General features: G+C 43.8%; 2 protein-coding genes across 2 annotated transcripts; both read right to left on the bottom strand.

The window, feature by feature from the left end:
* Positions 1-789: 789 nt before the first annotated feature.
* LOC141016513 (WD repeat-containing protein 37) lies at positions 790-17,743 on the bottom strand. Its single transcript, XM_073490907.1, has 14 exons — positions 17,611-17,743; positions 11,798-11,966; positions 9,088-9,184; positions 8,433-8,528; positions 8,216-8,280; positions 5,169-5,304; positions 4,651-4,722; positions 4,441-4,485; positions 4,163-4,239; positions 3,832-4,069; positions 3,573-3,714; positions 3,303-3,437; positions 2,791-2,905; positions 790-2,413 (listed from the first exon to the last, which is right to left on the bottom strand). Exons 2-14 carry the CDS (start codon positions 11,933-11,935, stop codon positions 2,282-2,284), a joined length of 1,488 nt encoding a protein of 495 aa, XP_073347008.1. The 5' UTR covers positions 11,936-11,966; positions 17,611-17,743; the 3' UTR covers positions 790-2,281.
* A 641-nt stretch (positions 17,744-18,384) lies between these two features.
* On the bottom strand, positions 18,385-26,457 carry gtpbp4 (GTP binding protein 4). The gene is made up of 17 exons (XM_073490892.1): positions 26,343-26,457; positions 25,169-25,339; positions 24,975-25,078; positions 24,560-24,696; positions 24,257-24,357; positions 23,703-23,795; positions 22,531-22,722; positions 22,098-22,163; positions 21,805-21,894; positions 21,592-21,702; positions 21,414-21,491; positions 21,258-21,309; positions 21,062-21,162; positions 20,362-20,559; positions 19,706-19,771; positions 19,347-19,490; positions 18,385-19,175 (listed from the first exon to the last, which is right to left on the bottom strand). The coding sequence occupies exons 1-17, from the start codon at positions 26,388-26,390 to the stop codon at positions 19,023-19,025; spliced, it is 1,905 nt and encodes a 634-aa protein (XP_073346993.1). The 5' UTR covers positions 26,391-26,457; the 3' UTR covers positions 18,385-19,022.
* Positions 26,458-27,392: the final 935 nt, after the last annotated feature.

Here is a 27,392-nt window from a genome sequence, read left to right as displayed (position 1 = left end):
GATGGTTTAATAGTGGCGTGCTCTCATTTTATACTGCATTAAACTAAAGAGCGCCAGAAATTAAACTCAGTCCGATGACTGATTAAACAGAACAACAGCGAGAGAAAGACATTTTTATCAGTTTTACATTACGAATACTGTGATCTCTGAACGGACGTTACAAAGACGGAAAACAATCAACTAAAGTAGCAACAACTAATGGAGTGTAAAGTGTGAAGTAAAGTTTAGTTTCTTTCATTCACTTGCTTGTTTTCTCCGTCTTTGGGTTTGACTGTATGTTACAGATTCGATACTTGTGCGGTTGCCGATTCGGCCCAGGAAATACATCTGGACCCTGGTTCCTCAGGTCAAATCGCAGATGAAAACGCTGAGTGTGAGCGATGCCTCGGTGCCCGGCCCTGCTTTACAACCGTTTCAACAGGTGTTGCTCTTAAGAGACCAAAGATTTAATTTGCACACACACAGAAACACTGAAATCACCGTTCCTCCCTACGGACGAGACGAGAGCGGCGTGTGCCTACACATCTATCAGCCTCGAACAACAGACCGTCAACACAGTGGCTGGTTCATGGCTTTATGGAAGCAGAAACACAGTCATATCCAGACGGCGACACTGTGAGCAGAGCGACCGATCACAGCAAAGATCACGTGGGAGGTCAAACAGGAGAGAAACCTACGACTGGAACCGACACCGGAGACGTTTCCGTCCATAAAGAAAACACTGAATCCGTTCTAACAAAGCACCACTGCAGCACAGGAAACGTTTTACTCTTTTTTTTTTTTTTTTTCCAGGTCGACACAGAAGAGAAAGCAGCTAGCTTCAGTTCCTTAATCAGCCACTTTGATTTTTTTTTAACAACAGAACAGGACCATGAAACCCGTTTGGGTTGTGTGCCAGAGCATCTGACTGTGCAGACAACAAACTCTCCAGCACCGAGCTGTCGAGGGATTTTTCCATTCTGGCTCTGTTGACTATTTACAGAAGCTGCAAAGGCGACAAAAAGGAAAAAAAACTGTAACAGCTGTTGGTATTTTTAAAAAGGTGCATTACTGAATCACACGGAGCCTCGTGAACCTCCGAACAACAAACAACAGCAGAGCTTCATCCACAGTGTGACTGAGAAACACAGATATTAAAGGGAAAGTGTCACATGAGCTCTGAATACAAATGTTAAAGGTGCAATATGTAAGAATTCGTACTCCAAACAAACAGGGGGCGGCAGATCACCAGAGTAACAGCTGACTGCGCCTATCGATAGCTAACTTTAGCTAGCGGCTGTAGAAAGCTCACTTCTTGGGGTACAAACTGGCAACAGGCTAGCTGTTAGCATGCTTACTTCAATAAATATCTCTACAACACAAAGACATAACGTCAAAAGTGTAATTTATTTACGTTCTGGTGACAATTTCAGTTAATTTTAGTTAATTGTTACATGTTGCACCTTCAGCTTTGACTCTCACGGGCCGAACGAAACATTCAGGAATGAAATCCAAGAGGAAAAATCCACTTTTAACACCGAGCTAACCAACATGGAAAACCAGCCAAACACAACTTAGACCCTCGATGCTAAAAAAAGAAGATTTTTAAAGTCATTTCAAAGAGCGCTTCTTTCTCGAGCTGCCATTCTGAACTCAGAAATCGGGAAATTAAACTAAAAGCAGAAGCTAAACGGAAAGTTATCACAGATTAACTCCTGAAATACACTGAACACCGACCCTCTACATAAAACTAGTGGATTTTCCTGTCGTCCTTAGTGGCACAGATTAGATTTACTGTATTGTTGCTTCAATTAGCATCAAGCAGGTTAGCGCAGCACGTCGTTTATCAAAATCTTTGTGCGTTCGGCTTTTTAGTTTTCAACAAAGACGACAAAGAGCCTCCTGTGTTACGTCTCGGCTTTTTTCATCAGTGGTACGCAGCTGTTTTGTTTTTTTCTCTTTTGGATGTGGAGAAATCGCTTCCCCGCAAAATAAAACACACAAATGTGTTCAGTGTAAATTGGCGTGCTGAGTTAGAGAGCGTGACAGATTGAGTAGACAGCGAGCGCGAGTCTTTTTCTCAGACCTCAGGGAGCTTCAGGTGTCAAACACTGACCTCCTGTAGACTCAAGAGACGGCTGTTAAAAGTCTGTAACTTCACACGTGTTCACAGAGAAACAGAAGCACGAAGCTAAACTCTTCAAAGCCGCCTTCAAAGCCTGCAGGATGTGAGTGTTTGAGGCTCCACGCACTGACTCTGGGTGGAGTTTCACTGGGAGGTGACGGTAGCAGGAGGTGGAGGTCATTTCTCCTGCAGCAGGGCGGGGATGTTGATGTTCCAGCCGATGGCCTGCCGGTCAAAGCCGCAGGTGAACAGGTTGCAGGAGGTGTTGTCTTCACACCAGGCGGAGCAGCACACCATACGCCGGTGACCCTGAAACAAGACGGACAGCAAATGTTCAACACTGAGGACAAGGACTTTTATGTTTGTTTTGCCGTATATGACAGGCAACAAAGATCTCTGGCCAGACTGTAAACTGGGGATGTTAAAACTGTATTTCCACCATTTGTTGTTGTTTGTTTCTGACCATTTTTAAGCCATGAAATTTAAAATTAATTTGTAATCTAGTTGTGAGTGGTCGTGCACTGATTCAACATTCAGACAAAGAGGAAACACCAAAACTCTTCACCTGAACTCGGTGATATTTAGCAGTGATGCACGCTTTAAAAGCAAGTTCGACCTTAAACCTTTAAAATCGATTGTATAGCTAAAACATGTCACGGTGGTAAATTAACGTTTCCTCCGCTGACCTGTCTGTTGCTTCGTGGGAGTCGAGCCAGTCGCACCCCGGACATGTCGAACAGCCGGACCTGCCGATTGTCGTGAGGAAGAGCGATGATTTTCTGGTTCACCGACACGCTGATCCTGGACACAACAACAGCAAAGACTCAGCGTGGAGGAGGACAGATTTCAACCGCAGCACACGGCTCTGTTTCCTCTCGTTAACATACCAACATCAGTTATGACCATTTACACGAATCTCCACAAGAAATATGTCTCTTTTTCTACTTTTTATATCTCGTACACTCAATAAACTCTTGATCCAACGAAAGGCTGCAAGTAACAAGTATTTTTGGTTTTGTCTGATCAACAGTTCAAAACCTAAAGATATTTGATTTACAAATACATGAAACAGAAAAAGCAGCAAACTATTAATCAAATAAACAAATGTTTGGCATTTTGCTTGATTGCAGATTGCACTGGAGATGTATCACTACCTATTGCACACGTGCTGCTGTGGTTTCATGCACAGCTCACTGACCTGTTGACAGCAGAGTCTGTGCGGATGGTTGCTATGGGAGACCTCATGTTCTTCAGGTCCCACACTTTGACGGTTCGATCGTCGCTCCCGGACACGACGTTGTCTCCCACCGTGAACACAGCGGACGTCACCGTGCTGCGAAGGACCAGAGAAACAGGTTTGTTGAGACCGCAGATAAAAGTGTGGAGGGCGGACGGCAACGACTTTGTGTGTGTGTGTGTGTGTGTGTGTGTGTGTGTGTGTGTGTGTGTGTGTGTGTGTGTGACTGACTCAGTGTGTCCCTGGAACACGTTGACGGAGTGGATGGACGGGTCTCTGAAGTCCCACAGTCTGAAGGTGGTGTCTCTGGATGAGGTGACCACCAGACGCTGGGTGGGGTGTGTGCAGCAGTGTGTCAGCTCCTGGTCATGACCTGAACACACACAAACACACACACACACACACACACACACACACACGAGTATACACACTATGAGCCCGAAGCTTTATGATAAACACAACACACATGATAATATTTCCTTCATCCTACCGGTGAGTGAGTGGACCAGCTCTGAGGTCTCCACGTCGTACAGGTTGGCGGCTCGGTCCCACGAGGCCGTCACCACCTGTTTGCCGCCGACCAGCCAATCGGCAGCGATCACCACACCCTGGTGGCTGCGCAGAGTCGTGGTCGCCACACGGATGGAAGGACAGTCGTTCGGACCGTCGATCTCGCCGTCGGCCTCATCTTTGTCTGAAAAGTCCACGTCGTCTTCGCAGGGTGTCTGCTGCAGGCAGGAGGGAATTCAGTTTCCGTCAGTTAGACGTCAGAAACTCAATCGGGCGCACAGCGACACACACAAACAGATGTTGATGCTCACGCTAATATCAGCGACAGGCTGCGGAGTCGGCAGCTGGACCATGTATCTCCAGATGTGAGCTGTCTGGTCTCCAGAGGCTGAGGAGGAGAGGGAGGAGGCAAAAATACTATCAGACAAGAGACTGTGTGAAATGTTGTGAACTCTTCTCTCAGCTTGTTGTAGATGTTGACGTTAATTGAGAGCTTTGCGGCTGTTGGACTCAATAAATATACAGACAAAACACTTTTGTGGCTGCTACCAGTGACAATATTAAGGATGTCTGAGTTCTGGATAATTACCTGTGAGCGCCATCTGCTCGGTGGGGTGGAACTTGATGGAGTTGACTGCAGAGACAGAATAAATAGATGTATTAATAGATGTGTTAACAGGAAATGAACATAGTCAGAAGAGGACTACAACTTCCTAATAATGCTCTGTACACTGTGCACTCAGCAGGTCATCGTGTTTCACAGGGTTGTTACAGGATATCTGTGTTTTTCTCACTCTACCTGATCCTTGATGGCCCATATATTTGAGGAGGCACTTTCCCGTCTCAATGCTCCACAGCATCGCAGTGTGGTCTGTTCAGACGTCACGGGCACAAGCAAGCGAATAAAAACATTTTAAAGCATTTATAAGACGGTCTACAATCAACAGTGCATGCATAATGTAAACACACTAAAAAAATACTCAAGTACAAAGTTTCTTAAGTTAAACGCAGCATGAAATTAACTGTTTTCTCAGCGTGGATCGATAGTCATTAAATTATAAGAGAAAGATACTTTTTAATACGTTTCTAAAAAGGTTAAAGAAGCTCTGATGTTTTCAGAACTGTGAAAACTAAAAACACTTACATTTAATTTAAGAATGAAATAAACCAATTATCCTTCAACATGGTGCAGAGAGTCGAGTAATGAGATGTGTTAAAGACAAAAACACTGAAGATTAAGCCAAAGAAAAGGGGCAAGAAAAGACATTTGGGGAGAAAACAACAGACTCGTAGGATCGATGAAAACAAGCGGATTACCTGCAGATGCAGTACCGAGCACCACAGGTTGTGTCCTGGTGACGCTCAGGTCCCAGATGCCGTCTCTGTGGCCGACATACTCCCTGACCAGCTGGCACACCGCTCTGGACGTGGTCGCTTTGAAACTGGACACAATCTGATACCGACATCGAAGTCACGTTAACACAGAAGGAAATCACAACAACGTAGTAAACCTGACAGGGTTCCTACACATTTCTCTCCTCAGAGTAGATCCTCTGCATCTTCTCGTCAGGTTGGTATTCAGACTGACTTGTTTGGGATTTTGTTTTCAGCAAAGAACAGTTTGACAAAAATGAAAATTCAGTCATTATCTTCTTGTCGGATGAAATTGTCGGGCTTATGGAGACTTGGATTACGACTTTATGGGGTTTTATTATTTTTTTTTTTTAAGTCTCCAGCTGCTTCAGTTGTTCAGGAGAACGCTGCAACTCTGTTTTGCTGTGAAGCTCCAGAAATGTTTTGTGAACGACAAAACGTCACCTGACTTTCCATCAGCATGGAGGGAGGAGACGATGACTGACTTTTCATTTTCCTTTAATATCAAATTCAAAGACTTTCTGGGTTAAATTCAGGGCTGTAAAATGGCAAAATGAGTCAACGGAGTGACTTTAAATACTAGATGTTGATGCCATTTATCGTCCAATAAGTCCAATAAGTACAATTAAAATATGAAGGTTTAAAATTTCGCCACACTTTTTTTTTACTCATTCAAAAAACATCTTAAGGTCTGGAAAACATTCAGTTGTAATAATCCAGACGTCTGCAGACATGTGTAGGAACCCTTGTCTCGAATAAGGGAGGAAGCGGGTCAGCAGAACTGAGGAGCTGCTCAGCAGGGTCCTTGTAGTATGGCAGGGATAAGAAGCTTTATATCAGACCCGGTTTACCAAAAACAATCTTTACTGGTGTTTGTTTTAAGCGTCACGTATCGCACCAATCTGATGCCCCGAGTGCTTTAAAACAAACGCCACCAGACGTATCAGGACTGTACAGCGTATTCATCATTCCAGGATTATTATCAATGCAAAAACCGCAACAAAGAAAGAAAAATCTAGAAAGGGAAGAGAGCGCAAAAACACTGAGTTATGGTGAGGAAGGAGAAACTGATCAGTTAATTGTTATCAGTTGTATCAGAGTGTTTTTTCGAGGTGTTTACATTAAAGATGGGGATGATACAAACTGGACTCTGGATTCGTTTTGGACACAGACCGCTAAATAAGTTCCAACTGAAAGGAAGCAGGAGAGGCGTCATTCATCTGCAAAGTAAATCTCAGGCTACACGAAGAACAGAGAATTTCCTTCACATATTTATCTGTTAAAAGAAATTATAGTGAAAGTAAAACAGATGAAACCGACACTGAAGATGTGACGACGAGTACCACCGGTGAGCATGTTGGAAATCAGTGGTTGCTGGTTGTTAACAAGCAGCTCAGCAGATTCTCTTTTTAAAAATAAAACCTTTAAAGCAAACTGAGATTTAAACAGCGTGTTTTTTTGAAAGATGATTTTGTGAAGTTAATACAATGTGACAAAGTGAAAATTAGTCAGAAGCTGACTCTGGATGAAACATAATTTGTGTGTCATGATGATGAATCCGGACTTGTTCAGATGTAACACTGATGCAACGTGTTACACTATAAAAAAACAAAAGGGACCAGGGACTGTGAGGTTCAAGGAAATGCAAAGCGCTGCAAAAATAAGCTTTAGGTAACGTCTGAGCAGTGAATCTAACGCAGCCGGCAGTTAATGCTCTACAGTCTGTAGCTTCAGTGTGCAGTCTGCCAGAGCCACATCGAGATTTTGCTTATTTTATAATAACCACCTCGTGCTCAACCTCTAAAAACTGCTAAACACAAATTATAACACGCAGCAGAAGAGGAGAGGACGACAGGTGAGCCGTAAAACAATGTGTTTGCTGGCGATGCATTTCTAGTACGGCCGAGCATTTAAAGCAAACATGCTAATCCATAATCACTGGGATTCAAAGATCCTCGTGGTGTCGCGTTATTTCAAAGTGCTGGTAAAAAAAAAACAGAAAAAACTACTGAAAAATATTTTTTAAGACAAAACTATTAAAATTTTATAATTTAACAATTATTCGATTATTCAAAAATCATGACTCATCCCTAATTTCTAGCAAAGCGTCTCCGTGTGATCAGCCGCTAATGTGTTCCTATGAAAATAATGAATATAGGCCAATATATATCGTTATATGAGGTTTAAACTGGCCACGACTCTGTCCCGATAAAGTATCAAAACCTCTGTGAAACTCTGTGTTAGTCGTAAGAGATTTAAATTATAGAGGATCAAAGCAAAATCTGATTTGGACGCAGACCACACACTCTTCGCCTTAATGATCTAAAACAGCCGATAAATGCTCGTCTACCTCGATCAATTTTATCAATCGAGGCACAAAAAGCATTGTGAGGTCACAGCTGCTTTGTGTTAAAGACGTCTCCACAGTGTACCATTACATGAACGCCGACAAGTAGCTAAAAATCAAAACCAAGGAGGTGCAACTGAAAAGGCCTGTTAGTGAGATAATAAAGTTGTGTTTTTTTTATATCTCACACAGAAACTGATAGAAGAAGCTCAAACTCCTACATTTGAATGACCAAGTCTCTTGGGGAGGGAGTGTCGACCCCCTGGCTGGGCTGTTCATGCATATTGGCACACAAGGGGGAGAAATCAACAAGTTACCCATGAGTCTCCACCCCACATATCCCAACTGGTTACGCTGAAGTTGCGGGATCCACCTACTCTGGCGTGGCAAGAGTTTGAACGCGGCTACGAGCAAAAAAAGGTGAAGAAAGACAGCAGTTCTTCTCTTTAACATTCAAAAGACATGTGATGGAGCACAGACGAGCTACAAGACAACAATTCAAGTCGATGGACAATTTTTCTTCAACAATACTTCGATAAAAACAATCGATATGAACAAGCAGACTTCATGTACAATAAAGATTTAGAAGTTTTTTGATAATTATTTCTTTTTATGAGTAAAGGATGAATAAATCAGTATGTACCTTGCTTGTTGAAGCCTTGTAGGTCGTCTTGAGTTTCTGTGACAGCTGGCTGGTGCTGTGACTCGCTGTGGATTGTCAGAAATAAAACAATTATAAGTAGAAAATGAAAAGCACAGCACATACAGCCCAGCAATAACAGCATTCATTTTGCACAGGCTGTTCACTCAATGTAAATGTTTATAAAGCTGAGGTGAACGGAGAGTGAAATGTGTCTCACCTTTTGTTTTCAGGGCTCCTTTGGCTAAATCTGCCCCTTCAAACGTCTGACCCTCTGCAGCCAGACGGTCGTTCAGCGTTTCGATTTCTCTGCGTACTGAGAGTCAAACGGGTCATGTGTTAGAAGACCGACGGCAAGAACTGCAATCGTGAAGGTGAAACAGAGCAGCTGACTGGTTTCCCTGCCATTAACGCCACCATGGTTGGACCTGGTTACTTGTCGTGGAAGAAGGAGTGTTGGATCATTGTCATGTAGCTGGTTTCTGAAGTTATTCTGCTAAAAAGTCCTGCAGTGGACTCTTCAAGACCAAAATTGATTGTGCTTGTAATGGAATTAAAATGTATAACTGTCTCTTATCTTGAGCGATCATTGCTAATAGCAAAGCTAATTACTGTAAAGATTTGCATCGCAGAGTCTCTTAATAGATGTTTTAATCCCTTTTAATCACTCTGAGCCTCTTTTAATAGACGAAGAGCCTTGTGTCTGTAGATGTTTTGCCTGAATTGATTTTACATTTACTGCTTTATGTTTGAAATGTAGCGCTGTAAATGTATTTATGCTCTTGAATAATAAGAATCTGCATGTCTGCTTTGTGTGCCGGCTCCATCCATCCTCTGTTTTTTGATTGAACAGTGAAACCTTCACGATGACTCACATTCCAGGTTTTCTATGTAGAGGTTTTCAAACTCCCTCTCGATCTGACTGAACAGGTCCAGCAGGTTGCTCCTCAGAGACAGAGGCAGCTTGGAGTCCTGCAGGCAAAGAAAAGCAGAACATGACACAAATACTAGTTTATCACAGAGGAAAAGAAGCGTGGGATGTGTTTCAGTTCAAATACTGAGTCATAGGGCTGCGCTGTTAATCGAAATATCCACTGGACATTGCAGTAGCTGGTTTATTTGTTGATAAAGGTAAAGTTTGTATTATAGAGAAGTACTGTGGTGCTGAAGAGATGCTCTAGTCTAAAAATCTTGTTCTCCAGATGCAAAAATGATCTGTGAATTGTAATAATAGCAATATGATGTTTTTTTGCACATCATGCAGCAGCACTGAGTGGCTTTAATGTGTTTGTAGGGCTGCAACTAAAAGCTATTTTCAGAGAGCCAGTAGTGAAAAATACCCGTTATAATTTCACAGAGCCTGAAGTGGCATCTTCAAATAGCTTTGTTTTATCTCACAATCCGTCCAAAAACCTAAATGTTTTCTATTTAGTGTCATTTTTGACAAAGAAACGAAGAAAATCTTGACACTGGAGAGTCAGTTAATTTGGCATTTTTCTTAAAAACTGAGTATCAAAAAAGTTGCAGAATATTTTTCGGTCGATCGACTCGTTTCAGCCCTGTGTGGATGTGTTCAGATATATTATTGTGAAGTATAACGAGGCTAAAAAAGGGGCAGACACATGGAGAAGAAAGAAGTTTAAGACGTTTGTCAAAGCACACGAGGGCACAGCTGCGATGCAGAGCGTTTGGCAGTCGTATCAAACGCGGGTTAGTCTGCTGAGAGGTCCCATGAAATTAAAGTTTGTGAGCCGCTATTTTAGACCATTTGACCGTTCTGTAACCTTCAACATCAGTTTCATCCCTGAAAAAGAAGAAACCTTAAAAAAAAACCTCCACGTCTCAGCTTGCTAAAATAAATACAAATCACCATGATCAGAAATAATAACTCAATATTTAAAATAAAATATAGCTATGCAGTAAAATAAGATAAAATGAGAAAAAGAGTGAACACGTTCAACATTTTCTGCAGTTCTGCCACAAACACAACTTATCACAGGCTGTCCTGTTGTGACCGAGTCAGCACCAAAGACACGAACAAGAAGTGGGCCATCTCTTCTTAAAGCTTTGTCCAGTCGGGATGAAACGGACCTCTTTGTACCCGAGCGCTGTGTACGCTGCATAAAGCAGTCCTGCTTGAGCTGAACCGCCGCTCGCAGCTACATTATTTTCTAAAGAAATCAGTCAAGTGTGCTGTTAGCATTCACAGGCTGATGTTGGCAGGACTGTGCCACAGAGCACACATCAGAATAACTGCACCGCTCTGCACTAATAACCTTGAATGGATCTCATGTTATGCTTGACGTTACACGAGACACTTTTGCAATTACTTGTGAATTAAAAACTCTGTTAAGTTGCGTACAGGCGCACAGGACGCTGCTGGGATGAATAAATGATGTGGTATCATATTCTCTACCTGTTTCCATCACACTTTCGCAAATTCTTTATATGAAAACAGCAACTTTTCTCACCTCAACAGTGTGAAATCTTTCTTGGGGAGTGATGACTTTTCACTTTCTACCCTATTTTTACGCGAATATTGAAAATTGATTGAAAACTCATGGATGTAAACGCACTAGGAGAGGGAATATGCAACGTGTAACCAACATGGTCTTGAGTCTGAAATCTGGAAGCAGTCTCGCAGAAAATAAGTGCAATAAGTGCTTAATGTTTGAATCTAAAGAACTAAACATTTGTTCCTCCTCTGTCGACATCCAAATCTCAGAATCTTGGTTTATAAACCCTGAGTTATTTGTAACTGGACTGTGTGGATGTAACTAAGTCGACTCTTCCACTTCTCTAGCAAAAGAGGACTTAATGTTGGTGTGGTTGAACCCTAAATGTTGCTGGAATATCTAAAAAAAATCACATTTTAAGGGGAAAAGATGATTTTAAATAAAGAAATCACTTTCAGAACTAACACACAACACCTCCTCTAAACACTAATCAACCCTAAACAAACCTACACGAGTAAAGTAAAGGTAGATCTAAAAAACTATTCGGGGAGTCACACTACTGTCTGAAACACGGAGGACTGGACACCTGAAACTTACCTCCAGTCTCATGAGGGACTCCAGATTATCAGAGGACTGAGGCCAAAAGGGACCAGAGTGAAAAAACAAAAAGTCATGAGGAAGGGATTTACACTGCAGGCACCACGTTCGGTTAGAAAACTGGCCATTACCCAAAAAAAAAAAAAAGATTTTTTATGTTCAACTGCACACAAATTCAGCCTCCACTGATCTAACGGATCCACCTGGAAGTACAAATGTCTGAGCCGGTTCTGAATCCATCTGTTTTAACCACCGAGTTAAAGTGACCATACAGCAGTCGTGCAGTAACTGTAGCATGTTTAAGCCACAACAATATAAACCATTATGTGTCCTCTAAATGGGTGCATTAAAACCTAATTGGCTTAGGCTTACAACTAGAGTGCAGTCGCAGGACGACGAGTTAATGATGACAGACGGGGGAGGCGTCGAGTTCACACTTCCAGAGCAGCACCGACCGTTTAAATACTCTCTCTGGACTCTTTCCTCGTGTTGTTGTTGTGTGTTTTCTCTGCGTAAACGAGCGAGTCCTCACCTGTCCCTCCAGCATGTCCCTCTGCAGGCCGGAGCGATCCTGCTCGGTGCTGTTGGTCCGGCGGATCGACAGGCTGTGGGACTTCCTCTTCTGCTTCTGCTGGCGGGCGGCGGCGCTGCTCCCGCTCTCGACCGGCATCGCTGCTTCCAAAACCAGATGTAACCACAGTCTGAAAGAAGAAAATCCCAGGAAAGACGGTGACTGAAGGGTCAAGAGACAAAGAGACAAGCCCTGGTTGAAATGATCTGCCTCACTCTGTGCGACATAAGGCGACTGTGTTGCACTTGGCTGTGATTGTATTTGGCAGCTTCCACGCGTGAATGTGTGAAATGACGAAGTGGAGGAGTGTGAAACTGAGTGTTGCTGAGCGTACGGGCTCAACAAACCCTTGGTGAGAACCTTAAGGTGCAACATGATGAAGAGGATGAGAAGTGTGCGACGATAACAGAACGTCGTCTTCCTGTTTCAGTGTTTTGTTGGATGAGATGAAATGTTGTAACTCAGGATGGAGTAAAAAACATCAACATCAATCGATCTGATCTCACAGCACAGCTACACTTCTCTTCTACATATTATAACCTGGGATCAAATTTAGTATTTTTCCAAAAAAACAACCCAAATCAGAGAGATGCTGATTCACGTTTTTCATTTTTACTTTACAAATCGCAGACATGGCAGATTCTCACAGGATTAAGATCACAGATGACCTCTGCAATTATCACAAATTATTAGATGTTCATAAGTAATAATTTGTCCTGTGCAAATCATCAGAGCCAAAGTAGCACATCATCGATACTTATCATCGGTCACACAATCGATCTTCCAATAATGAAAATAGTTGATTAATTTCCTTTGGACAGACCAAACAATTAATTGATTATTCATTGCAGCTCTATTACAGCGATGTGTTTACAATAACTCTTAGTTGTAACTGGAGTTAAATTATTTATTAAAGACTTCAACCAGCCTGTATGTTGTCTGCTTTTTATGAACAATTACTTTAAATGTATGTACATCTCAGTCTTTGTGACGACATTTCTTATTTTAATTTCTTTGAAAGCATGCCACAGGACTCTCCTCTGTTATGATGTGTTATGGATGGATTATAATGATTCATAACAATAAACAAAATCCCACACTATTACACAACGTTTGGGTGCAACTACTGATTATCTTATTATAATCTAATCTGCCTATTATCGACATGATCAATCACTTAATCTAAAATGCTTGTCACAACTTCCAAGAGCCCAAAGTGACGTCTTTTGTCCAACCAAACGTTCAAAACACAAAAGAAAATGTGAAAAATGAATTAAATGATTAATCAATTATCAAAATAGCTGACTAATAATTGTCTTTCAACAGACTAGTCAATTAATTGATTATTCATTGCAGTTGTATTACAGCAATAGGTGAGAAAAGCTTATTGATATCATGTCCACTCCTAGCTGGAGTTAAATTATTTATTTATTTACTTTAAATGTATGCAAATCTCAATCTTTGGGACAACATGTCACTTCTTATCTTGATTTATTTCACATCCTGCCCACAGTGACAGGCAGCACTCTCCTCTGTGCGTCAGGGTCAGAGGGGTCGTGGTGTGTTGTGGTGTGTTGTGGTGTGTTGTGGATGCTCAGGACACAGTAATGACACAACATAAGCCTGCCTGCTGCAGCTGCCACAACTCTGTGTCCTTGAGTTGACACAAGCTCCTCCGGACACATGAAGCCGAGGGGGGTTTCTCTCCTCAGCCTGTAACCCCTGACAGACATGTAGCTCCTGACAGACATGTAGCCCCTGACAGACATGTAGCCCCTGACAGACATGTAGCCCTGACACACACACATGTAGCCCTGACACACATGTAGCCCCTGACACACATGTAGCCCCTGACACACATGTAGCCCCTGACACACACATGTAGCCCCTGACAGACAGACATGTAGCCCTGACACACACACATGTAGCCCTGACACACATGTAGCCCCTGACACACATGTAGCCCCTGACACACACATGTAGCCCCTGACACACACATGTAGCCCCTGACAGACATGTAGCCCCTGACAGACATGTAGCCCCTGACAGACGTGTAGCCCCTGACAGACGTGTAGCCCCTGACAGACATGTAGCCCCTGACACACATGTAACCCCTGACACACATGTAGCCCCTGACAGACATGTAACCCCTGACACACATGTAGCCCCTGACACACATGTAGCCCCTGACACACATGTAACCCCTGACAGACATGTAGCCCCTGACACACATGTAGCCCCTGACACACATGTAGCCCCTGACACACATGTAGCCCCTGACACACATGTAGCCCCTGACAGACATGTAGCCCCTGACACACATGTAACCCCTGACACACATGTAGCCCCTGACACACATGTAGCCCCTGACACACATGTAGCCCCTGACACACATGTAACCCCTGACAGACATGTAGCCCCTGACACACATGTAGCCCCTGACACACATGTAGCCCCTGACACACATGTAGCCCCTGACACACATGTAGCCCCTGACAGACATGTAACCCCTGACACACATGTAGCCCCTGACACACATGTAGCCCCTGACAGACATGTAACCCCTGACAGACATGTAACCCCTGACAGACATGTAGCCCCTGACAGACATGTAGCCCCTGACAGACATGTAGCCCCTGACACACATGTAGCCCCTGACACACATGTAACCCCTGACACACATGTAGCCCCTGACACACATGTAACCCCTGACAGACATGTAGCCCCTGACAGACATGTAGCCCCTGACACACATGTAACCCCTGACAGACATGTAGCCCCTGACACACATGACAGACATGTAGCCCCTGACAGACATGTAGCCCCTGACACACATGTAGCCCCTGACACACATGTAGCCCCTGACACACAGACATGTAGCCCCTGACACACATGTAACCCCTGACAGACATGTAGCCCCTGACACACATGTAGCCCCTGACAGACATGTAGCCCCTGACAGACATGTAACCCCTGACACACATGTAGCCCCTGACACACATGTAACCCCTGACACACATGTAGCCCCTGACACACATGTAGCCCCTGACACACATGTAGCCCCTGACACACATGTAGCCCCTGACACACATGTAGCCCCTGACAGACATGTAACCCCTGACACACATGTAGCCCCTGACAGACATGTAGCCCCTGACACACATGTAGCCCCTGACACACATGTAGCCCCTGACACACATGTAACCCCTGACAGACATGTAGCCCCTGACACACATGTAGCCCCTGACAGACGTGTAGCCCCTGACAGACATGTAGCCCCTGACACACAGACATGTCGCCCCTGACAGACATGTAGCCCCTGACAGACATGTAGCCCCTGACAGACATGTAGCCCCTGACACACAGACATGTCGCCCCTGACAGACGTGTAGCCCCTGACACACATGTCGCCCCTGACAGACGTGTAGCCCCTGACAGACGTGTAGCCCCTGACACACATGTAGCCCCTGACAGACATGTAGCCCCTGACAGACGTGTAGCCCCTGACAGACATGTAGCCCCTGACAGACATGTAGCCCCTGACAGACATGTAGCCCCTGACACACATGTAGCCCCTGACACACAGACATGTAGCCCCTGACACACATGTAGCCCCTGACACACAGACATGTAGCCCCTGACAGACGTGTAGCCCCTGACAGACGTGTAGCCCCTGACAGACGTGTAGCCCCTGACAGACATGTAGCCCCTGACACACATGTAGCCCCTGACAGACATGTAGCCCCTGACACACATGTAGCCCCTGACAGACGTGTAGCCCCTGACAGACATGTAGCCCCTGACAGACATGTAGCCCCTGACACACATGTAGCCCCTGACAGACGTGTAGCCCCTGACAGACGTGTAGCCCCTGACAGACATGTAGCCCCTGACACACATGTCGCCCCTGACAGACGTGTAGCCCCTGACAGACATGTAGCCCCTGACAGACATGTAGCCCCTGACAGACATGTAGCCCCTGACAGACGTGTAGCCCCTGACAGACATGTAGCCCCTGACAGACGTGTAGCCCCTGACAGACGTGTAGCCCCTGACAGACATGTAGCCCCTGACAGACATGTAGCCCCTGACAGACGTGTAGCCCCTGACAGACGTGTAGCCCCTGACACACATGTAGCCCCTGACACACATGTAGCCCCTGACAGACATGTAGCCCCTGACAGACATGTAGCCCCTGACACACATGTAGCCCCTGACAGACGTGTAGCCCCTGACACACATGTAGCCCCTGACAGACATGTAGCCCCTGACAGACAGACATGTAGCCCCTGACAGACGTGTAGCCCCTGACAGACGTGTCGCCCCTGACAGACATGTAGCCCCTGACACACATGTAGCCCCTGACACACATGTAGCCCCTGACAGACAGACATGTAGCCCCTGACAGACGTGTAGCCCCTGACAGACGTGTAGCCCCTGACAGACGTGTCGCCCCTGACAGACGTGTAGCCCCTGACAGACGTGTCGCCCCTGACAGACGTGTCGCCCCTGACAGACGTGTCGCCCCTGACAGACGTGTAGCCCCTGACAGACGTGTAGCCCCTGACACACGTGTAGCCCCTGACAGACATGTAGCCCCTGACACACATGTAGCCCCTGACACACATGTAGCCCCTGACAGACATGTAGCCCCTGACAGACGTGTAGCCCCTGACAGACGTGTAGCCCCTGACAGACGTGTCGCCCCTGACAGACGTGTAGCCCCTGACAGACGTGTAGCCCCTGACAGACGTGTCGCCCCTGACAGACGTGTAGCCCCTGACAGACGTGTCGCCCCTGACAGACGTGTAGCCCCTGACAGACGTGTCGCCCCTGACAGACGTGTCGCCCCTGACTGACAGACGTGTAGCCCCTGACAGACGTGTAGCCCCTGACAGACATGTAGCCCCTGACAGACATGTAGCCCCTGACAGACGTGTAGCCCCTGACAGACGTGTAGCCCCTGACACACATGTAGCCCCTGACAGACGTGTAGCCCCTGACAGACACACATGTAGCCCCTGACAGACGTGTAGCCCCTGACAGACGTGTAGCCCCTGACAGACGTGTCGCCCCTGACAGACGTGTAGCCCCTGACAGACGTGTAGCCCCTGACAGACGTGTCGCCCCTGACAGACGTGTAGCCCCTGACAGACGTGTCGCCCCTGACAGACGTGTAGCCCCTGACAGACATGTAGCCCCTGACAGACATGACAGACATGTAGCCCCTGACAGACATGTAGCCCCTGACACACATGACAGACATGTAGCCCCTGACAGACATGTAGCCCCTGACAGACGTGTAGCCCCTGACAGACACACATGTAGCCCCTGACAGACACACATGTAGCCCCTGACAGACGTGTAGCCCCTGACAGACATGTAGCCCCTGACAGACATGTAGCCCCTGACACACATGTAGCCCTGACACACATGACAGACATGTAGCCCCTGACAGACGTGTCTGCCTCTCCAGGATGAAGGAAGCGCCTTGTTGTGCTGTCAGTTAGTTCCTCCTGTCACTGTGACCCGAGGATTTGAGGGCAGCGAGCGCACAAACACGTCTCGGCTACATTTTGTTGGAGGAATAACACGTAAAAAAGGACTATTCGGGCTGAATGTGAACCCTCGGCTGTGAGTCTAGAGACAATGTTCGCCTTGTTGCAGCGACGTAGCTAAGCGGCTAAAGCGATGCTACCGTTATCCCCTCCTATTAGCATGCTAGCAGGCTAACGGGGAGACAACCCTTCCCCAAAACACGGAGCACAACTTACCAGAAAGTCTACAAACGCAAAGTTTGGTTCCGGGATATCGTGGGGAGCGTCGCCCTTTGGGTCATTTTCCTCGGTTCGTGTGAAAGCGGCGCAGGTTCCGTCCGGTGTCCGTGTTGACAGTTGACGAGCTCCGCGAGAAAAAAGATAACGAAGCCAATTCCGGTCCCGAGGTTTTTCACAATAAAAGCCTAAGGTGGAACCACTCTCCCTTTTCAAAATTGGCTACTTTCTTGTTTTATTGGGTATTACACACGCCAGCATCTAAATTACTTTACTTTAAAACGTTTTTATCAATAAATGGCATCTTCCTGTTAATTCGGCGCGTTAAAATACCACTTGAAAGATTCAGATAATTAAATAAAATCAACAGTTTTGAATGATCGACAGTCACACACAGGAATGAAAGGATAGGTTTTCGGTAATTGCAGACGTTTCTTAATTAATAAAACACATGCCGAAATAAACAGTTGCTTTTGACGGATTTGTACAAAATGTGAAGTCATTTTACCTCGTCTAGAAATTTGACAGAATAAAGGAAACCCCCAAATTGCTAAAAATCCAAATAGAGTTTGGTTTTGTCACCATTAACATTCATCAAAGAAGAAACTTAATAGCTAAATGAGAGACAGCAAAATGATTATAACCAACATTTGAGACTAAATACAGGTATGACCAAGGTCAGGTGAAAGGGCAGACTGCACTGATTTTTCAAGATAAAAGCACACTATATTTCATCAAGCATCTGAAAAAGAGGTAAGACAACTTGACGGACCGTTTAGTTCAGGTGTATATTTATTTGGCTCCCCTGTTAATGAAGATTTCTCAAAGGGAGACTTTTCAAGGAAGTATCATCATCACTTTATCCAAAGTAAGCCCAGCCACAAACAAGCTGTAAGGCATAGACGTTCACATGACTGCTATCGCCACGTGAAATCACATACACCTACACTTTATATGTTAATCAGGGCTAAATGTGATCATGGCAACTGCAGAAAAATGAGACAAAATAAGACATTAACCATTACACAACTCGTTATTGAGTCTCTGCTTTTCCATATACTTCTGTTTTTTATATCTTCACAGAAATGCAAGGGTCACCTCTATGAATAAAACCTCAAGAGCTGACATAAGACACACTATTATTATAATTAGTAATCATTTAAATGGGTTGGTGCATTTCCAAAGAAGCTTCATAGTTTTCTATGACACCATCATCCTCAAGGCCGACGCTCCCGTGTCACAATATTAAGGGACCAGCTCGTTTAAAAAGGAAAGATTTCATGTTCTTCTCTTGCTTCTTTTTATTTTTTCGTATAGGACGAAGACACAAACACTACGATGTCTCCACACAGAAGCCTCTCTTTCACAAAAGAGTGTCCAGGTCTCAACAGTCCAGAAAAAAAAAATCAGTTTTATCTTCGATCGTTGGTGCCTGACTTCCTCTTCCCGGCCAGGAGATGTTTGGGTTTGAGGTCGAACACGTGTCTGTCTGCCTCTCCCTTCTTGCCATGGCGGTTCATGTCTTTCTGGGAGTTCTTCATCATCTTCTTTGCCTTCTTTGCCATCTAAGGAACACAGTAAAGAAGAACATTTGAGGACAAAGTAGAAAATGAAATACAAATGACATTTAAATGTTTAAATGTACTGAGATCATGTTGCCTTCCTCAGAAACTCTGGGAATATACAGGGAATTAAACTGCAGCACAGTTTAGTCATTTAAAGACGTTCTCACGTACCTTTGGATCCCGTAAACCAGACTTGTCTCTTGGTGGACGGGAGGCGCTCTGGCTGCGGGTTTTGGACGTTGGAGGAACTGAAACTTCACGTTTACGTTTCTTAGCGATGCTTCGGGACCGTCGAGCCTGTTGAGCGTAGTGGCTCTGAAAATATGGGAGAAAAGTGTGTGTGAGAAACCATTTCTGTACCCACAGACATTTACAAGGACCACTTCATGACTTTCAAGGTCTTATTTAGTGAAAGACTCAATTTTGTCACGTCTTGCATTGAGATGACAATGGAAAAGATAAAAAGTTGCAGCTCTAACGAGTCTTAACGCATCTTGTACGTTACTGTATGACCAAAAACATAAACTTACATCGTCCTTGTCATCCATGTCGAGGCCGAGGCCGCCCATCTGCTTCTCTAGCTTCTTTCTTTCAACCTGTACATATCAAACACAAACACAGATACAGAGTCATTATATAAATCATAGCATGATCACTGCCGAGGTGAGGGGCTGAATGCAAAGTAGACTTCAAAACATCTAAAATGGAGGCATTATGGGACACTTTGTGTAAGAGTCTCCACTAGGTGACACATGAGACTTGAGGGGCCTTTCAAATTAAAATGCTCATAAAAGGTGGAGTCAAAATTAACTATTTAAAATGTAATTTAACTATTTCTCTGTTTTCCTTGAAATTTCAGATTCCTGAAGTCTGGTGGTCTAACACAAGGAGCAAACAAAGCATTTTATTTTGAAAAAAAGACACCTTTTAACACCTGAAATCCTAATTTTCCTCAAACATAAAAATTCAGATTTCTCTCTTGACTGCAAATTATGAGATTATACCAACATGTAGATGAAACAGATTACACAGTATGTGTGCAGCAAACACTAAATTTGGCTCTTCTTCATGTCGTTGTTTACACTGGACAGTTTTTAAAAAATGACTATTTCTATTTTTTTGTCACGTATCAGCTGAAATAAACACAAATGCTGATACGGCAGTGAAGAGCTCCGGCTCCTCTCACCTTGGTGGCGGTCCTGGGCATGCGAGGCCCGTGCACGTCCTTCTCTTTGGACTCCATGACCAGGAGCTGCTTCTTCTCTTTGATCTGTTTGGCCAGAACGCGGATCTCCTGCATCTCCTCGTCCTCGCTCTCGTCGTCGGAGTCGTACTCCCCGGCTCGCTCCTTCAGCTCCTCCTCCTTCTCCAGGTCCTCCAGTTTCTGTTAGAGAGAAAATAAAGACCTCGAGACGTTAATAAGACGGACAAATAATTCATAAAAAATCCTTTCAATTTCTACTTGGTTCTTTTAGGAAAAAAGGGAATCTGGATCCCTTTTTTTGCTTTTAGGGAGGTTTAGGCAAAGTTAAGGGCAGAGCTGCTGACATGTTTTTGGGAGGAATATACTTGCACAAAACATATTTACGCCTCTGTCAGGCTGCTAGTGGCACAATCATGACGATGACTCCCATGATCCTACGCTACTTCATGACATCACCAAACTACGCCTGTTGTTACTGTCATGTTTCAGAGACCCCTAGCTGCAGAATACTGTGACTTTAACACTAAAATATAGTTTTACTTTATGGTTTTACATGTGACTTTATTTAAAAGCTTCAGGCAGATCAGCCACAGGAAACTCTTGTCTCCACACCCAAGAACATTGTAGACAGCTGTGTGTTTGTGGTGATTACAGTCTACCTGGAAGAGATGCAGAGACTCACCTTCATGATGTCAGGATCGATGTAATCTGCGATGTTGTGGCCCTCCCACACTTCAGGGATCTTATCGTTCTTCTCATCCTCGTTCATCAGATCCCAGTATTCTTAAAAGAACAAATCAAAACAGGGAAGTTATGATCGTTTACTTTCTACAAATTCTCAGTGGCAGCTTGAATATTAAAATGATAACTCGTCTTACTCTGTAGGTCCAGAATGTAGTCATCACCAAGCTCCACCTCCAGATCTCTCTCCTGCACGATGAACAATCAAATGTTTTATTACACGGCCACACAGAGAGCTGTTAAATGTGTTGCATTTAGTTTTAATGGAACCCTGAAGTCAACACCAGACGTACCAGTTTGCGTTTGGGTGCGTCCACCTCCATCGCCTTCCTGCGCATCAAGGCTCCTTCAGGGATGAACGGAGGCCTCTCCTGGAAATGACAGACGAAAGAAAATTAATACAAATACTTTTTTAAAAAACAGCTAAACTGAGAAGCAGCAGCAGCTCTCTGAATATACAACTATATTTACCTTCTCATCTCTCTTGGCGGGCATGGCCAGGTGGAGCCGGTTGAGAACATCATGGACCTTCTTGCCCTTCATCTTGGTCTCGACACGGTTGGCGAGGAGCCGGTCGCAGGCCTGACAAACACAAGAGACCGTGAGCCACAACATCCAGAATAAGACACGTTGACACCAACACCTCCGGGGATCAGAGTGAGTCTGAAGTTTGCTGCGTCTCACCTCATTTTTGACTTGAATGACTCCCTCCTCGGTCAGAGTGCTGGTCTCGATCACAGAGACTCCCTCAGTGGAGAGATCTGCAAAGATTTTCTGAGAGGAAAAAACAGTCAAACGTTAACCTTCAGCCCTGGTGCTCATTGTAAGAAAGCTAACAAACAGTCCATTTCTGGAGTTTAATGTTTAGATGTCACTAAAAACAAAATAGAGGCTCATCCAGGAAAATTTCCACCTGATTTCATTCGGAGCCTGTGAGAAGTTTTACGGAGATCAAGTCTAAACTGTAAATCACCCACCTGGTCCTCCTCAGACAGCTCATTGATCTTCTTCACGTCACATTTGTTGGCCACAACGATGAGAGGCTGCAGGGAGCGAGACACCAGCGTTACTACAATTACAAGCACTCAAACATATTAAACCGTCAAACCAACCTGCAGACAGACCTGCTCAATAAGCAGGATACTTCCAAGTGAATGGATTCAAGTTACACTCTGCGTGCTAGAGTTCAGTATTCAGAGCCAGTTCTAATCTGAAAACCGTTTTAAATGTATGAGAAACACGTCTGTTCCTATTGTGCTGATAAATCTGTGAAAGCAAAGTTTGCCTCACATTAGCCGAAATATCTCCACCATAATCAGACAAAGAGGAGTCTGCAGTTTCATGACATCATCATCACATGATGAGTAACGTAGTCTCTGCTACTCTCACAGATCCTGACAGCGGTCTGACCTTGTTGGCGAACAGTGGTCGGATGTTGTTGAAGAGCTCCAGCTGCTCCTGCAGGGTGTGACCGCACTGCTCCGACACGTCCATGACGTAAAGAACCGCCGCTCGCAGGTGAGCCAGAGCCGTGATGGCCTGCATCTCGATGGTGTTCCTCTCCTCCAGGGGGTGGTCCAGGATACCAGGGGTGTCCACCACCTACACACACACACACACAGAGTTAACATATTTATGTATATTTTTTTATGGTTTCTGTTTTACACTTAATTTTGCAAAGTACATTTTTTATTATGTCTTTGTTTTTTTCACTTGCTTTGGCGTTGTAAACATCTGTTTCCCATAACAATAAAGATCTTTGAAATTGAAATTGTTAAAATAACAATGACTGGGGTGACAGAGATAAAGCGTGGAATAATAATAAGGGAAACGTGGGTATAAAATGGCTTTGCAGTAATTTGATCTACACAACAAAAATATAGACAACTTTTGTTTTTGCTCCAATTTCTCACAAGCTCAGGTGACAGTTAGGAGACTTTTTCTGTGCAAACAAAATGTTTATTTCTCTCAAGTTTTGAGCACAAACTTGTTAAAATCCGTGTTGGAGAGAACTTGTAATTGCCAAGATAATCCATCCACCTGACAGGTGCGGCAGATCAAGATGTTGATTAAACAGCGTGATGATTGAGCAGGTGTGTCTTCAACAGGCCAAACTGAAACATGTAGCGCTCACAAACACAGACCAACAAATTGGAGCTCACTTATTTAGAGGATGAAGCCTTTTGTCTCCGGTGTTTCACTTGGACTTAGAAAATGGGAGCAACTCATTTAGCTTTTCGCTTATAAAAATATGCTGACAGCTCTTCATGTGCGAGTTTAAGACGAGGACAAAGGTCATTGAGGACGATATTCTATTGTTAAATCAGGGCAATGATACAAACACAGTGAAACCTCTGCAATTCTTATTTAACACAATCTAGTTACTCTTCTGTCCTGATATTTGCAAAATTATTATTGTTATTTTTTAAGAGTTTGGACACTGGTCACCTGATGTGGACGTGAACACAGCAACGTCACTAATCCCAGACTCTTTGAATTGCACTCATCTATGTTCATGTTCATAAGGTTGCTTCATCTCAAAAACGCATGTGAAGGAGAAAACAACAGCTGCAGCCTCTCACCTGCCAGCGGAGATATCTGTAATCCATGTGACCCACGAACAGAGACTTGGTGGTGAAGGCGTACGGCTGGACGTCCACATCTGCTCTGGTCACCTGACAAAGAAGACCATTAAACACAGTTACACCGTGTTCACTAGAACCTCAGATAAAAAGGAGGTCCGGGTGCTGAAACACCCTGAATCTGATGACAGACTCATCAACAATTTACAAAGATGTTGAGAATAAAACTACGAACAGCTCTTTGAAAATATTGTATTACTTAGACTTCTGATTTTGCCTCAGCAGAGTTATATGACAGCGAATAAACTTTTTAAGACATGAAAAAAACGAACACATCGTGAAACATTGTTTCATTTCAAATATCAAAAGGTTTTTGGTTTACATGAGTGATTTTGTCGATGAAACATCAAACATGTTGAAAATGAAGGATTTTTTGAATGAGTGTACTCTAATTCAAGCACAATCCTAACCTTGAAAACATAACGGTTGAAATTAAACATTTTCCAAACTTTTAAGACACGGCTGTTATCTAATTATTTCAGAGAGATGTTTACCTTGTTGATGAAACTGGACTTGCCGACGTTGGGGTAACCGCACAGCAGCAGGGTCCTGGTGTTGGGGTCAATCGACGGCAAACGGGACAGATGCTGACGGACTGTTGAAGAGAGACAACAAGAGATTATTTTCACACATTAAAGAAAGATTTAAGTGTAAAAACAGGCTCATGAAAACCACAAAGAAATGAACCTGACAACAGTAATAAAGACTAAATCTGATGGATACATTTGAACAATATGAAGCTACAAAGGCCTCTTTAAAAGCCCTCCAGCAGCAGGACATCCTCTCGTCTCCGTTACCTTGTTCCAGATACTCCAGACTCGACTTCTGTCGTTTCAGGATGGTGCACATACGACCCAGAGCGGCTCTCTTCAGCTGTTTACACCGGTACAGAGAATCTCCATACTTCATCAGACGCACGTAGTCTTTGGCAACACTGGGGAGGTGGAAAAAAATAAGTTTGTCCACTGTTTTGGTTTTTAGCACCTGTCTTCTTCACGTATATTTGTGTGTATTAACGGACCCCCAACATTTCAATACGCATGAGCTGGTTTTACTTTTCAGGGGGTTGGAGCAGCTTTTATCCAGTCAGAGTGAGACACACTGACATGTTAACATTTCCATTTCTTTAAGGATCATTGGAAAATAAGTGGGCAGTGAGCATGAAATGAAACAGTGACTTGTGCAAGAGAAACAAACAACAAACAAACTTACTTGTCGATCAAATTCTTGGCGATGTTTATCTGTCCCAAGGCCAACTTATAATGGTCTTTGTCATACAACACGTTCATCAGATCAGCGTAGAATGGATGGATGTCCTACAGGAAAACAACATTTTCACAAACAGATCATGGACAATGCTTATTTAAATTGCGCAAGACACTTTTCTCAGACTTTTCTTGACTTACGTCGAGCTTGGGGAAGTCGGTGAGGATCTGTGTGAGGCGGTCATGGTAGTTCTGCTGGGTGAACTTCACCTTTCGCATGTAAAAATGACGGATACGGTGGATCTGGTAGTGCTTGTGCACCACTGTGGGCGTCTTCCTTTGTGTTTTGGATAAAGTGATGTCGATGAAATCCTGCAGGGAAAAGGGACAGGGTTTTAGTGATGGGGACATTTTTTTTCAACATTATTCACCTCAGAGAAAAACACATAAAGCAGCTATTCATTACCACTTTACTGACCTTTACTTTCTTCTACTTTTTTGCCTTTGATAATATTACCTGATTAAGTCTTTAAAAACATTGCTAAAAGTACTGTGTTGCTTGTAGTTCATGTTTATCAGGCACTGGAACAGTTACTTGACATTTATCCACCCAAAAATGCCATTTTCTTTGCTTCCACCTGGCAAAATCTCATGTAAACCGTTTTCATGGAGAGTCCTGCCAAACCTCATTAGGAAATCCGTCAGTTTTAATACTAAATCGCTTGTCGGCAAAAACAAACACCTCAAAACAACGTTTAGTATTATGTCCATAAGCAATCCGTGTCTTCTTGTCAATTCGGCATACAAATAATACACATGGCAGGTTTTCTGCTCGGGAGAGCCCAACTCTTCAGACTTCATTCTGACGCCTACAACTGCAACGTGGTATTTAAATGGGCCAACACCGGTGGAGTAACAGGTGACAAGCAGTTTAGTTTAGTTTAATCAGGGTTTAATGTTAATATGTGCAGCTTGACGTCCAGTATATGTCACAGACACCGGGCTGGGTAAAGTATCATTGCTCGCTGGAGGCTTAAATCTCCAGATTTTCGAACGGAGTTTGGTGTGGGACACATCTGGGCGCATGACAACTGTGTCAGCGCTCATTCACGGTAAAAACAGAGCCTCACACTCGTCAGACAGCAGAGTTAGTGTCTCCTCTCTTTCCCTCTTTTATCCTCCTCTGATATTATAAGTCAAAACTCAGCATGAGCACGCGGACAGACGGAAACCCTCCGCTGTCTCTCCGCACAGCTCAGCACGTGTTTTCCTTCCCACCATGTTTTTTACTTCTTCTTCTGTCTCTCGGCGCTGAAAAACAACACGAGCGAAACAACATCGATTTAAAACGTCAGAGGAGCTGAATGAAACTCACCTTTGCGGTGGGAACCACCATAATCTTCTTAAAGTTATAAAGTGCCATTTTGTCGCGACACGTTGCGTCCGCTGGCGGCTCGGGGAAAGGAGCGCTCCTCGTTCCGCTGCAACCGGAAGTGACGCTGAGAACAGTCGGGCGAGTTTTTCTGCGCAGCGCCCCCTGGCGGCCGGAAGCAGGTGCAGCAGGGAAATACAACCACTGTGACCACTTACATCTGAAGTGTGTTTTTATATTTCTAAAACAACAGTGCAGCAAGTTACAGGACGTTATATTTTTATTAAGTACTTTATTTAAAAAATATCGGTCACTTCGGCTGTAATATAAAAAGTGTTAATATAGAAATGTGTTGATTCATTGGACGAGATAATTGAATTATCTGTACCCAGAAGTCAAACTTGAGTTAAAGTAAAGATGCCATGTATCTGATTTTAAATGTAGCCTACTTAATTATCAGAATAGAGAGAGATGATAAGATGTAAGAGTAAGAATAAAATATATAAAGTACAAGAATATAAAACATACTGAAATATAACAGCAACTGTAAACAACTCTGAACAATATGTGCATTAAAAGTATCATATGCGACAACATTAAACGTACATATACATACAGAAATAGAAATAGTAATAGAGATGGAAAGATGTTGCCTTGTGCTACACTATAACTACAGTGTAGATACTGAGTAATATTGCAATATGTAATAATTGACGATGGTTAACAGCATAAATAAATAATACGTAATTTTCTGGCAATTAAGATAGGCCTACATAAGTATCAAAAGTACAATTATAATTGATTATCGGCCTGGCTGATTATCTGATCCGATATTCAGCATCTTTGTTATCAGAATCAGTGTTTTTTTAAATCTAAAATATTTAATTAAAAATGAATTACTTTGTGAAGTAATTAGCAACTACAGTTATTAAATAAATGCAGTAAAAAAGTTAAAAGTACAACATTTGCCACAAAAATGTGGTGGACTGGAGGAAATAAGTAGCAGGAAATAATCAATAAAGTACCTCAGAATATTTAATTATTTATTTATTT

The sequence above is a fragment of the Pagrus major genome, chromosome 21, assembly GCF_040436345.1.
Source record: "Pagrus major chromosome 21, Pma_NU_1.0".
Lineage (NCBI taxonomy): Eukaryota > Metazoa > Chordata > Actinopteri > Spariformes > Sparidae > Pagrus > Pagrus major.
The sequence above is the reverse complement of the archived record's forward strand: the minus strand, read 5'-3'. Positions and strand labels throughout refer to the sequence as shown.

What these genes read in the sequence shown, in the direction of transcription:
- LOC141016513 (XM_073490907.1), bottom strand. Translation starts at nt 11,935, where the DNA reads ATGCCGGTCGAGAGCGGGAGCAGCGCCGCCGCCCGCCAGCAGAAGCAG. An exon ending in AGGAGCCCTGAAAACAAAAG is followed by an intron (nt 8,281 to 8,432) that starts GTGAGACACATT and finishes GACAATCCACAG; the next exon opens with CGAGTCACAGCACCAGCCAG. An exon ending in GCTCGGTACTGCATCTGCAG is followed by an intron (nt 4,723 to 5,168) that starts GTAATCCGCTTG and finishes ACGTCTGAACAG; the next exon opens with ACCACACTGCGATGCTGTGG.
- gtpbp4 (XM_073490892.1), bottom strand. Translation starts at nt 26,390, where the DNA reads ATGGCACTTTATAACTTTAAGAAGATTATGGTGGTTCCCACCGCAAAG. An exon ending in TGGTGGTTCCCACCGCAAAG is followed by an intron (nt 25,340 to 26,342) that starts GTGAGTTTCATT and finishes TTTTCCCTGCAG; the next exon opens with GATTTCATCGACATCACTTT. An exon ending in GACCACTGTTCGCCAACAAG is followed by an intron (nt 22,164 to 22,530) that starts GTCAGACCGCTG and finishes CGCTCCCTGCAG; the next exon opens with CCTCTCATCGTTGTGGCCAA.